The sequence below is a fragment of the Gossypium arboreum genome, chromosome 11 (assembly GCF_025698485.1).
Source record: "Gossypium arboreum isolate Shixiya-1 chromosome 11, ASM2569848v2, whole genome shotgun sequence".
Lineage (NCBI taxonomy): Eukaryota > Viridiplantae > Streptophyta > Magnoliopsida > Malvales > Malvaceae > Gossypium > Gossypium arboreum.
Window position 1 is genome coordinate 3,491,401 of NC_069080.1, and position 14,359 is coordinate 3,505,759.

At 29.6% G+C, this 14,359-nt stretch overlaps 2 protein-coding genes across 2 annotated transcripts; one reads left to right on the forward strand and one right to left on the reverse strand.

Moving 5' to 3' along the window:
* The first annotated feature begins 1,110 nt into the window (after positions 1-1,110).
* Positions 1,111-1,931, forward strand: LOC108478958 (putative calcium-binding protein CML19). Its single transcript, XM_017781408.2, has one exon. The coding sequence runs from the start codon at positions 1,392-1,394 to the stop codon at positions 1,812-1,814; it is 423 nt and encodes a 140-aa protein (XP_017636897.1). The 5' UTR covers positions 1,111-1,391; the 3' UTR covers positions 1,815-1,931.
* A 3,125-nt stretch (positions 1,932-5,056) lies between these two features.
* LOC108477615 (cytochrome P450 94B3) lies at positions 5,057-6,802 on the reverse strand. Its single transcript, XM_017780135.2, has one exon. The coding sequence runs from the start codon at positions 6,752-6,754 to the stop codon at positions 5,207-5,209; it is 1,548 nt and encodes a 515-aa protein (XP_017635624.1). The 5' UTR covers positions 6,755-6,802; the 3' UTR covers positions 5,057-5,206.
* Positions 6,803-14,359: the final 7,557 nt, after the last annotated feature.

Consider the following 14,359-nt stretch of genomic DNA (forward strand, 5'->3'; position numbering starts at 1 on the left):
ATTTAATTAGATACTTAAATTTTTAAAATGCATAAAAAACAGTCAAATTTTTTCAAAAAAAGCAATTAAGCTATTTTTTTACTCAATTGGGTACTTAAACTTTCAAAATGCATAAAAAAAAAGGCCTTCAAATTGCTTAATTGCGTGAAAAAGAAAAACAAAGGCTTAATTAAGTTTTTTGAAAAAATTTGAGGGTCTTTTGATGCATTCTAAAATTTTAAGTACTCAACTAAGTGAAAAAGAAAATTTTAAATTGAAGGGTTTTTTTATGCTTTTTGAAAATTTAAATATTTAATTAAATAAAAAATAAAACTTTTTTCTTTGAAATTTTTTTAGAGCTTTTTAAACAGTAAAGCCTTATAAGTATGAATCTTCTTGCAGGCCTACGTAGGAATGGAGGTTTTTTCATCTTAAATAAATAAAAATAAGAAGGCATGGATAAGGGCGTACCACGGCCCACCGGTCGCCTCCTTTTCGTTTTTTACATTAATTCATTATTATAGGCTGGATCAGGCTGGTATGGTATCCCATAATACAAGTGCAAAACGTGGCAAACATGTGTAAACGATTTTTCATTAGCCATAACAAGTAATACATACCTCTTAGCTTACGTCATCATCATATGCATTATTATAATCAAATTTGACTTCAATCACTCTCATATTAAGAAAAATAAAATAAAATTATTTCATATTTTTCCAGCCCAGAAAATTAATTTGATAATCAGACTATATATAAATATATGTGCACATTTTCGTCTTCTATTATTTTAGTGCTAAATTTGGGAATCATTTTTCCTTCCTAGAAATTTACGTTCTTTCCACTCCTTAAAAAAAAAAAATTTATTTGTTTTATTTTAATTGGTAATTTCTTTTTAAAATAAAATAAGCATATTCATTAACTAAATCCGACCAGTTGCAGCTCCTTTTGTTTAAACAAATATTATTATTTATATAATTAAATTTTATGTTAACAAAAGAAGGGAGTTTTTAAACAAATTTTTTAAAATTAACATTTAACAAACTATTTTCTTTTTTGTTTAGAAACAAAAGACAATTCTCGTTTTGACCGTTAAACGGATTCAATTAACTCGTTTTTAAAGTTCCCTATTTCGTCCTCGTTTCCCTCTAAGATTCTATTTATATTTGAAAATCTCTGAGAAAATAAATAATTCAACGAAAGTCCCATCTCCTTTATTTTCCTTCTTCTTTATCTCCTTTCTCGCTTTGAACACTAAATTTCGAGAATTCCCAGCACTTTCTTCTTCATCTATATATAAACTCGATTTCGGTTACCCATTTCTGCCAATCCAACTCAGCTTTCAATTATTTCATCTTTAGCTCGTTAAAGTTTCTTTCTTTTTCTTGTCTTTTAAATTTCTTCGTGAAAATATGATAAAAAACGAACAATACGAACGTGTTCTTAGTTACTTCGATATAGACGGCGATGGGAAGGTTTCAGCATCGGAGTTGAGCCATAGATTGGGCTTAATGGGCGGGGAACTGAAGTTAAACGAAGCCCAAGTGGCAATCGAAGCGTTGGACTCAAACGGCGACGGGTTATTAGATTTGGAGGATTTCATTGGGTTATTGGAAGAAGGAGGTGAAGCAGAGAAGACGAAGGATTTGAAAGAAGCTTTCCAGATGTACGATACTGATGGAAACGGATTCATTACGCCTAAAGACTTGAAGAAAATGTTAAGCAAGCTTGGGGAGTTCAAGTCCATTGATGAATGTAAGGTTATGATCAAGCGATTTGATCTTAATGGTGATGGTGTCATCAGCTTCGAGGAGTTTAAATTGATGATGCAATGATGCATTCATGGCTGTCTTTTCTTTTTTCCTTTCTTTATCCATTGTTTCTGTATCTATATGAGCCGTTTGTTCTTGTAAGTAATTTTTATGAATCATTTCATCTCTTATATGTATAAACTACACTCTTTTAATTTTATTTATTATTAATATTAATGATTAAATACTTAAATCCGAATCCAAATAATGGGTTGATGAATTTATGTTGAGTAACTTATTTTTGAATAAGTTTCTGGTTAAAAAGCGGGAACAACGCGGGGGAGAAGAAGGAGACCAAGTTAGAAAGAAAGTCGATCTGGTCTCCCGCGTTTCCATCTTCAAATTCAACGCAAGTAGGTCATACAGGGTCAATATAACATTTGATACATGATTTTGGTTTTAATATTCAATTTAGTACCTAAGATTTGTTGGATACCAATTTAAACATCGAAGCTAAACTCATTGCTAAATAGTCTATGTTTCGTTTTGATCAAAATTTTAGTAATTTTCAACCATTTTAGTGTGATACAGTCCATTTCGATTAATATCGACTGAGACTGATTGGTATAAAATTTTAATATCTTAAACCAATTTTTAATTTTTATTTTATTTTAACCATTTTAATTTATCTATAATTACGAAATAATTATTAAATTTAATTAATAATTTTAAAACTTATATTTACATATAAATATATTTTTATGAATGTAATTGAAATATTTATATATATAATATCTATAAATTACTAAGAATCTAAAAGTTAAACTATAAATAGATATGTGAAAATTATTTAAATCGATATATAATTTATCAAAATAATTAAAGACTAGACTATAAATATATATATATATATATATATGAATAATATTTAAAATATCTCTAAACCTAAAAGTCCAAAACAGTGCATCGAAAATATTAATATCGATATGTATCGGTGTAAAAAAATGATACAATTATCGATACAATATTGACTATCTTAATTTTGACCTTGTTATATATATATATATATATATATATATGTCAACATTCTTGTTAAGAAAAATAAACTACTTTTTTATTAAAAATCAAACTAAAAATTAAATAGTTATTAAATTCATTTTGTTAAAGAAATTTTGTAGCTCAATATATGGCTCCAAGTATAGAAATGGGAAAGTGTAAAACCAGATCATTCGTAGAGGCAAAAAAACCATCAATAAAACACATATATTATATTTTTCATTAGGCTGATGACCTATAAATGCCGCAGCATTATCTACTAGAAGCTAAAGATTACGCGTAAATGTGTTGTTTCAAATGGACCAATGACACAACATCGTCAGTGCAGGTCAAAAATCTTAAATCTCGAAGCTTTCAATGTCGACATGTTCGTACTTGGTCAGCATGATTGGACGATGGTGTTGCTTTTACTAAGGAATGTTGGATATATAATATTTTTTCGTGTTTTATTGATAAGAATGTTGAAGTATTTCTATATACAGTTACAAGTACTATTAACAGTTCATAGCAGTGTCCCACTATTCTGTACTGACATTCTCTATCATTAATAGTGACTTTCTCTATAAACACCAGGCCTACTGGATATGTGTCTATAGAATACGCGGTCCATTCTGTTCCTAAGATTGATATTTTGAATGGACTTCGTATCTATTGAGCACGTATTTGGGTGGCTTGCGGGGCATGCGGTCTTTTCTGCGCACTCCTTGAGTGCATACGAGCTGAGACTATGGCCTTCTTTGGATTCCTGCGAGCTCGATCTACAACCCATGCTCGTGGACCCCTTTAGTGAGTCGTGTTTGTGAACTCTCCTTGCGAGTTATATCTGCAAATCCATTTCATTGTCCTCTCGGGATTCTCTTTACACTTAGTCTTCAAATGGGATATATCCCGATCATGGGTCGAAAAGTACTCAGATCCTTTCTAGAACTTGAGTCGTGGCTACTTATGTATAACAAGGAACAATCTTCTACTATATGGTTTTTGCATGCTTTCGTCGTAAATATAAGTAAGGCATGTCATAATTTTTTTATTAATTTTATTCATATATTTATACAATCAATTTCAACGAGTTAAAAATTTGAGTCGATTTTCAGTTTAACAAAACCAGAAGTATAAAATCATAAAAAATATTCATTTGGGTTAAAAATTTTAAATTGGCAAGGTTTTGCAATGGCATCAAAGATTATTGAAGTGACCCAGAGGGGACACCTGAAAAGTAGGTGAACTGGCAGTTTTATATGTGTGTTGGAGATGAGGGATAGTTTCAGCTACCAGGATTACTCATGGTGACTGACATGGGCTGCCTTGGTGGAAGCTTTGATATTCGGATTTGGATGTGTCAGGGATGTCGGCACGAAATCAAGAGATAGGCAGTTAACCCTAAACTTTTGCAAATTTATCTCCATCTCCTCACTCGTATGCATCTAATGCGGTGTTTGGAGAGTGGTCGGGCATTCAATTCTCATCAACCACAATATTATTTACCTCTCGTGATCAAAATATTAATCACCATTATTATAAGATATGTGTATTTTATTTTTTAAGGTAAATTATTAAAATAGTTATTTTTGTTTGTTTTAAGTTACATTTTAATTATTTATATTTAAAATTTTATGTTTTAATCACTTATGGTATCGTATTGTAACATTTTAGTCCGTTAATTGCAGTTAACAGTATAACAAGAAGTTGATGTGTTAAATCATCATTTTAAACAAAATTCTAGACTAATTTATACAAATTGGTCTCTATATTTTTGTTTTGAGCAATTTATTTTTTTCTCTTTTATGTTTTTAAAATTTCTTTATTTTTATTCTCTTCTCTTCTCCTTCCATTTTCCCTATTATCTATTTTTTAACATAATTTTTTATGTTTTAACAAATGAAAAATATAGAAAAACTACATTAAAAGAAATAAAAAGAAATGAAGAAGCGAAAGAGAATAGAGGAGAAGCATAAGAGAATGAAAAATAAAATAAAAAATTAAATTGTTCAAAATGAAAAATATATGAATCAATTGTAAAATTTAACTTGAAATTTTGTTTGAAATGATTATTTAAAAGTGTCATGTCAACTTATCATTAATAGCAACTAACGATTTAGTAACTAAAATATTACAACATGATAATATAAGTGACTAAAACATAATATTTTATAATGACTAAAATAAAAGTAACTATTTTAATTGTTTAAGTTGTTTTATAATAATTTTCTAGGGATTGCTTTCTCGAAGCAGTACTCGATAAGCTTTCACTAGTGAGTTGTATGGAAAGGTTTAAATTAATAAATATTTTTATAGTAATTGCTTTATAAAATATATTTAATTATTCTGTACTCAATCTGAGTTGGTCCAACTGGATTGAGGTTTTACAATAGTACAAGTCGTCATCTTCCATTGATCTAAAGTTGGAGGCAATCGTCTCACTATTTCTGTTCCCTTCTCTTCACCAAGACATTCAAACCACCAGCCATATGGCCGGTCAATAGAGGAACAAAAACCGGTTGTTCCCGGTTCACCGGTCTGATCTCGAACTTCTTCAGTATCGAAGCCACCACATACTTCATCTGAATAAACGCCATTTCTTTCCCAAGGCAAACTCTTGGACCGGCTTGAAAAACCGGGAACTTGAAAGGGCTGACAGGCTTTAGCAGCCCATTCTCTGCACCCGGTTCTTGGAACCACCGGTCCGGTTTGAAATCGAACCAATCCTTTCCCCATAACGCCTCCATCCTCCCCATCCCGTAAGGGAAATACGTTACTCTATCTCCTTTCCCGACGAAAGTCCCATCGGGTAAAACGTCATCGTCTAAGGCGTGTTTTGAGTCCCATGACACCGGCGGGTAAAGCCTCATTGACTCACAAATGCAGGCTTTCACGCAATTCATTTCCTTTAACGTTTCGAAATCCAGTCCATTTCCGCCATTACAGAGCATCGATTCCACTTCTTTCACCATCATTTTCTCCGCATTTTCATGCTTCGAAAGCAGCCAAAACAGCCACGTCATCGCTGAGGAGGTGGTGTCTCTTCCAGCCATTATGAAGCTAATCACCATATCTCTCACGACATCACGGTCGTGTCCATCTGATAACAGCCTCGACAGTAAGTCTTCGCCGCCTCTGGCGGCTGCGCTTTTGGCCTTCGCTTCTTCGAGAGCCTTCTTTTTGTTCCGAATAATCTCCAATACGCAGCCGTGAACGAGATCGATCGCTTCCTTCAGTTTCTTTTCCGACCCGACGTTAAGGGCTCTCTTCAGTTTCCACACCACGAACATGGGCGCCATTCCCCGCATGGCGGATATCTCCGATGCGGTATCGAACGCTTTAACGAGCGGCGGCACTGGTTTCGAAAGATCCAAGCAACAAGGGTCGTAACCCAATGATACTTTACACACGGTGTCGAATGCGAATCTTCTTAACACGTCTTGCAAATCAAGGACTTCCTCGGCCTCCATCGCCGCTTCAAGCAACGGTACCAGCCGATCATCCACCACTTCTTGGAGGGTTTTCACCACGAATTCTCTCAATGACTTTGTACTAAACTCATGGCTGGCGAGCTTCCGTTGAGTACTCCACAGCTCCCCATCGACGTTAAATATCCCACAACCGAGAAGATCGCCCAGGATTTCAGTGAAAGGTCTGCCTTTAGGGAAATTATTGAAGTTGGTCTTAAGTATATACTCGATATTAGCAGGATTCGCAGTGACGACCGTACGACGTGCACCGAGACGGCTCACCACGATGGTCTGGCAAGGCGACTCCGACAAAAGATCAGTGTACCAATCCAAGAGACGGCTGCGATTCTTGTAAAAAGAGATGAGACAGCCGAGAAACGGATACGAAGGCTGCCCATTGGAATCCGAAAACGTTTTCTTGGCCGAAAAAGAGTGTATAAATTCGTGCATGAAAGATGAAACGACACTAGAGAATATGAAAAACCCAAATAAAAAACCCAAGAAGAAAGAGGTAACCATTCTTGCAGATTACTACACAAGAGGAGCGATTAGGGTTGTTTTGGGTGCACGTAATGAAGATGAAGAGAAAGGGTTATTTATATAGAGGGTGAAAAACCGACCAATAAAGCTAATGTCAGTTGATTGAGTAAGATTACGGCTTGAAAGTAAAAAGAGACAAATCATATTGGTCTTGTCAAAATGGTTTTTTTCGGAAGTCGGCCAATTCCTTCTTACATCAAAGAAAACATGCATGTTTTGAATTGAAATTATTTGAATTTAGAATTTTTTTAATATATATTACACATAGTAATAAATTCAGTTTTAATATTTATTTTATTTGTTATTTAATTTTAATATTGTTTACAGATTACATTGGTTCTCAATATTTAAATTTTGTTCAATTTTTAAAATAAATTTTAATTGAATTAATGTTGTACTCCATGACGAGAATAAAATTTTAAATTTTAAATACTTCTTTTAAAAGAAATTTTGAATTTTTAAAATAACTTTATATATTTTAATTTTTATGAAGTATTGACTAATTGTTTTGTAGGCTACCACATGACAAAGTGATGAAAAAGAATTAGGATCAAAGTGATAATGGGTAAGCATTAAAAGCTAAATTTATTATTATGCCAAAATTTAATGATTAGGTTAGTTTTTCGTTTAAGAAAAAAAATTTGACTGAATTTTAAAGGTTTAAGGACCAAATTGATTTAAAAAAAATTAAAACCAATCTGATAAAAGAGATAGATGTTAAAACCTAAATTTTTCATTAAACCTACGTATTATTTGAATAAAATGACTTAACAAAAGAAGTCGTACTCTTGCAAATGCTATAATTTAAAAAGCAAACTCGAATAATGTTGGGTGATCACTCTATAGGCCCTCAACAGAGATATTGTTTCGAGATGTCTATGTTTGGTTTAGCTCCAAGTTTTGTGTCCTATTCCAAAGAGAATTCAAAGGATTCATAGAGTTTAGTGGGAGCACCTAATCCACCTAGACAAATATTTATAGCATTTATTGCCTTAACTAATATAGCCAATACTTTCCATTGAGGGTCTGAAATCAACTTCCACTCACCAAATATTATATTTATTTTAATAAAATAAACTAATTAATTGAATATTTATATTTTTTAACTTTTTAAAAATAATTTATGTATTAGTGAAGTAGAAACAATGTCGGAATGTCATATATTTATAGTATTCCTTTCGAGAGAGATAAAAAATTAAAATTCAAAACTACTTCAAAAGCCAACAAAAATATTAAAAAGGTCAAAAATTTTGGGAATGCTAAAAATGTAACAGCAGCTTTAGCTTTGATCATAATGGAATGGAAAAAGAAGAAAAACATCACGTTTTAATCATGATCTTTCTCCAAAGGCATTGATGTCGATCAAGCGATCCCTTACTAACTAAAAGTCCTTTCAACTTTTTCATTTTTTGTCTCTTCTTAGACATGGCATTAGGATTTACACAATCTTGAATTGATGTGTACTTTTTTTCTGTTTTCTAGTGCATATATATATAATATATATATATATAAACTTTTTTTACCTAAATAATTTAAAAAAATTAATTATTTATAAAAATGACCCAAGTCAAAACTTATGTATGTAAATGATCTGTTTTTTATAGTGACCGACGACACCAGTATGTATTTTTTAAAATACTCGTTAATAATGCAGGTATTTAGGGAGGAAAAAAAATTTAATATGTGTCGTCGGTCTGTCAAGCGACAACGGAGAAATTATAATAAAAAAAATTTTGGGTGCTGCCTGACATTAAAATCTTTCAAAAAATATATTTTCTAGGTGTCATCGTTGTGTCAAGCAGCACCAGTGATATTAAAAAAAAACATTGTAGAAAAAGTAGCTTGAAGTTTTGGTCATTGTTTTAGAAGATTTGGAGTCAGCTACTGGCAGATCTGAACCGTAGAAGTCAATGAGAAAGAGGAAACCTCTTCTTTAGTGTCGAAATCGGCACAAAATGCCACCATAAACAGTGGCATCAGTGACTATTGAGTACGACGACTAGGGTTTTCAATTGAGAAAAAATAAAGGAAAGAAATAAAATAAAATAAAATAAAAACAAAAAGTAAAATTGAGTATGGTGACTATGGTTTTCAATTGAGAATAATAAGTGAAATTTGAATGGAAAAGGAAGAGAGAGTATATGGAAAATAGAAAATCAAATATGTAAAAGGAACGAGAATAACATATATAAAAATAGAAATATAAATATGTAAAGGAACGAGAATAACATATATGGAAAATAGAGATATGAAAGGAAATTTAATATTTTATGAAAAATACATCTCTATTTTCCATACCTGTTAGTCTCTTTCCTTTTCATGTTCGATTCTCTATTTTTCATAAATTATTCAATTCCTTCTGTATCTCTATTTTACATATTTGTTATTCTTTTTTCCTTTTTTTATATTTGACTCTCCTTCTCTCGTCTCTCTATCATTCTCCATATCTCTTTCTTACTCACTCTCATTTCATCTAAGATTATTTTTTTGAAATAATATTTCATCCACTGATGGTGGCATTGACTACTCAATAAGATAATAACTACAAATGAACAAGCATTGGTAATGGGATTCCCCTTTTATTTTTATTTTTTAAATTTTTTTCTATTTCGATTGTTTCTTTTAAGCTTTTTTTTTTCACTTATTTTTTGAAAATTTCCCTAGTGTTGCCTGATAGACCAGCAGCCCCATTAAAAAATATTCGTATTTTTAACGGGTATTTTGAAATATATATACTGGTGTTAACAACACAGTGGCGACACCCAAAATTTTATTTAAAGAAAAAAAGACAATGATTGGCTAATGACGAGGGGGGCAGTGCCATTGGTATATTAAGCAACACGGACGGTTACTATGGAGAACGGATCATTTACATACACAAGTTTTAACTTAGGTCATTTTTATAAATAATTAATTATCTTAGATCAATTACGTAAAGAAATTATATTTATTGGTCCCAACATGAAAACTAAAGGAACCCAATTATTTATATTGTTGAAATTACACTCGTTGAATTGGTAACGATCAATATATCAATTTAGAGAAAAATTTTGAATTTATTTATAAGTGAATTAGTTTAATCCATTTAACTATAAAAAAATAGTTAAAACAGTCATTGAATCAAAATATATATTTTTAAAATAATTTATCAATTAAAACCAAACAAGTTGTATAAAATTTTTATGGTATAACAAGTTAGATCACTAATCTAATTTTTAAAATCATCGTATATACCTTAATCATTATAGGTTTAAATTTAAATTTTTGTTTTTTTACCAAAATAATGATTTAACATGTTAATGTATAATAAAAAATTATTTTAAAATTAGTATGTTATTAACAATCCGTGTTAAATGAACATTATTTAATCATTAAAATCACATCAAAATTTTCTTTTATATATTAACTTTTAGGTAACGTGATTTCCTATATTATGATTTTAATGGAATGTAATTCCTTAGAATGTAATTGTTGGAAATGTAATTGTTGAGAAATTTACTTTACTTAACGTAGGAAGATATTGACTAAAATATCAAGAAAGTTACATTGTCACGTTTAATTCACTAAATACTTTTTTAAAATATAATATAATTTATGAATTTACTCTTATTAAATAAAATATAATACTTATATATTTAATTTTTATAATAAATATAGTCTTAACAAATATTTAGATTAAATATTTAACAATAAATTTTAACTTATAGTTGTTAAATATTTTTTAATTTATAATTTTAATTGAAACCAAAATTGATTTAAATTTGTCCTACATATATTTTGCAAATATAATAATGCATATATAAAATTAAATAATAGAGAAAATCAAGTAAAAGGAAAGAAGCAATAATTTTTTCTTTTTATGTTTATTAATAGACTAATACCTAAATCAATTTAAAATACCGTTAATTTTATCATGAAAAATAACTTTCTCACATTTTATCATAAGAATCATACTATCATATTCATGAGAAAATAATTCTTAAGGAAAATTAAATTCTAAGAAAAGTAATTGCTTTGCTTCGTACCAGACGCAACCTCGTTGTAAAACCTAAAATTATATATCATAACTAGAGTGGTATTTGAAAATTCAAAACCTTATTATATTAATGATTTTGACCACATTCAATAAAAATATGATTAACATTTGATGCATCGAATGTTTATAGGTCTTATATACTATCAATTAGTAATAAAATAACACATCAACATTGGTGTAAAAAAATATATATATATTGAAGGTCTTGAAAATAAATAATATTAACTTTATTAAATAAAATTAAATATTATTTGTAATTATTTTATTTTTCTTTTGTGTTAATAAAATTATTTATATATTTCTTAAACCTTTTAATGTTTTTTTAAATAAGTGAGATGTGTCATTTTATTATTAAGCGATGGTGCATGAGATCTATACATGGATGATAGATTAAATATTCTCTCATAAAATATACATTTAAAGTTATTATTATATAATAATATATTCACATTTTATAAAAAATATATTTACTAAGTGCTTTAAATAACAGATGAGGTTATTAATTATCATTTACTATTATAATATCAGTGTAACAATATATCATAAAAATATTCAATAAGTATTAGTTAACTTTTCTTTGTATAAGCAAGTAAGCTAGAACAATTTATTAGGGGTCGAATGAAATTTTAATTTTTATAGTCTATATCTTCATAATTTTTAAAGTATTAAATTAAATTTTAATATAATTTTAGTTTTACTAATTTAAAATTTTAAAAAATTTAGAGAATTTAAATAATAATTTTTAATTTTAGGAGCCTGCCCATGCCAGCCCTCTAAAATCATCTCTCTGTATAAAATAATAAATATGAAAAAATCTTAATGAAAATAATAACTATGAAGAAAATGCCTGGTAAGTTAACAGAGATTTTTGTGGTCGGATATTTGTAATGTATAGGTAGTATTATTAGTCAATACGTGCTAATTATCGAGCCGGGATTGGAGAACTGCACGTGGGAATTAAAAAGCACGTGTTTTTTAAAAATTTCCAAACAGTGGGGGACTCCAGCAGTTTTGAATTTATGACACTGGCGGATTTGTGTTGTCCTTATATAGAATCCCGACATCACTCATTCAATCATCTAATTACTGCTGCGCCCTTCTTTTTATCCACGCGTGTTAAATGTTTGGAATTGATTGAATTGCCTGTGGATGATTAAAAATGATTTAATTATTAACTTTAAATAATTCCGATTTGAAGTATTGGTTTTATGATTTAGGGAGAAAAAATGATTTTATTTAATTTTAAAATTTAATATTTAATTTTTCACAAAAAATTAATTTTTAATTTTAACACATACATTTTTCTCTTTATTATTCATGCAATATAAAATATCAATTCATGTTTAATGATGTTGATTAAAGAATCACGGTTAATTTACCTAAATAATAATATAATAAAAATTCTGAAATAAACTGCCAACACGATTATTTTTGTTTTTTGGGTAGAACTTTTGTCATAGGCGCCACCACCTTTTTTTTTATAATAATTTTTTTATTTTTTAAATATTATTTTATTTGTGGTGCCTTTCTTATCGGCGGCACCACATGTATTTTTTTTCGAGTACAATACATGACTTGCGTATATGTACGAATATGATATGAGACGGGTGGTGCCTATCTAGTAGGCGCCATTGGTAACTCCTATCTGATAGGTGTTACTAGTGACTTCTACCTGATAGGTACCACTGATGACTCCTGTCTGTTGGTTTACCTACAATAAAAAAAATTTATGTTAGTTTACAATAATAATATAATTGAAATAAATATAAACTATCTAAACATAAAAATATACTAATTAAAAAATAAAAATAGAAATAGAAACATATATGATTAGTTTCTTTCAAACAACCTATAAAATTATATAACAACAAATTTAATCAATATTTAATAAATCAATTAAAATTGTCAAATAAATAAAAATCAAATAAAATTACATTAAAAAATCATAAAACACTAAACTAAACACTAACAAATTATATAATCTATTCATAAATTACTAACAAAATACTATAAAATTATTTTTTAAATACATTACTAAAAGATCACAAAACACTAAACTAAACACTAACAATTTGTATAATCTAATCATAAATCACTAGCAAAATAACTATAAAATATATATTTTTAAAATCACATTACTAAAAAATCACAAAACCCTAAACTTAACACTAACAATTTATAACCTAATCCCATAAATTACAAACAAAATAAATAACTATAACAATTTTTTAAAAGGAATTACATTACTAAAAGACAACAAAACACAAAACACTAATAAATTATAACCTAATCATAAACTACTAACAGCTAGGAGTCACCAGTGACACCTATCAGGTAGGAGTCACCACTGGCACCTACCAGATAGGCACCACCTATCCCATACCATATTCGTACATATACGCGGGTCATATATTGTACTCAAAAAAAATAGTACAAGTGGTGTCACCTATGAGAAAGACACCACTAATAAAATAATATTAAAAAATAAAAAAAATATAAATAAGGTGGTGGGACCTATAGAAAGGCTTCACCCCAAAAAAATACTAAATTAGTAAATAATCTTACTCACAACCTATTTCAGTATTTAATTTTTTTATATTATTTAGGTAAATTAACCAAGAATCACATTTATAAAATTATATAATTAGTGAAATAAAAATAATATATTTATTAATACTAATGTTCAATAAGGGATAAGAGGGCGATAGAGGTAATGAGGTAGTTCACTTGAGTCAGCCGGACCATCGAAATAAGTTGAGGATGAAGAAGAAGATGAGGTTGTAGTGTGCTAGGCTATAAAGCTTGAGAGAGTTGAGAGTTCAGGGAAAATATCCTTTCTTCATCATGCCATAGGGAGAAGGTTTCCGTGCCTAGTAGTGTCAGACAACATGGGTGGTGGCTTGCTTGTGTGTAAGGCTAGAGCCAAGGGGGGCTAGTAGGGCCACAGTCCTCTTAAAATGGAAAATTTTATTTTGTTATTTTATAATTTTAAAAAATTTAAAATAGTATATAGTAAAATTACACTTTAGCCCTCAAAAAATGAGAAAAAATTGATCTAATCCTTTAAAAATTATAAAGATATAAACTATTCAAATGGTGAAGTTTCACTTTTGCTCTCATAAAAATATACAACTTTATTCCAGTTCCCCTCAAAAAAATTTTCTAGCTTCACCCCTGCTCGCGTGGTCGGCCAAGTGACAAGTTTGTTACATGTTGGTTGTTGTTAAAAGCGATATTGTTTTGACATTCCCTTTGCTAAAGTAGTACGATATTGTTATGCCTCAACGGTCCCCTCTTGAGATAAGCGTGCACTCGCTAATAACGGGTGACTAGATTAATGATGAACACCGGGTGGCGCAAGACAGAAGGCCATTCGTGGGTGCTTCTCCGGTCGCTTCTTGCATTGCCACATGTCCAAGTTGAGTAGAGATAAAACAATTTTAAATGAAAAAACTACCATTGATTGAAAAAAATTTAGAAGAAATATTATAATTGAAAGTCGAGCTTATCAAAATCAAGTCGGCCAATTCGATCAATTGGACAAAAAT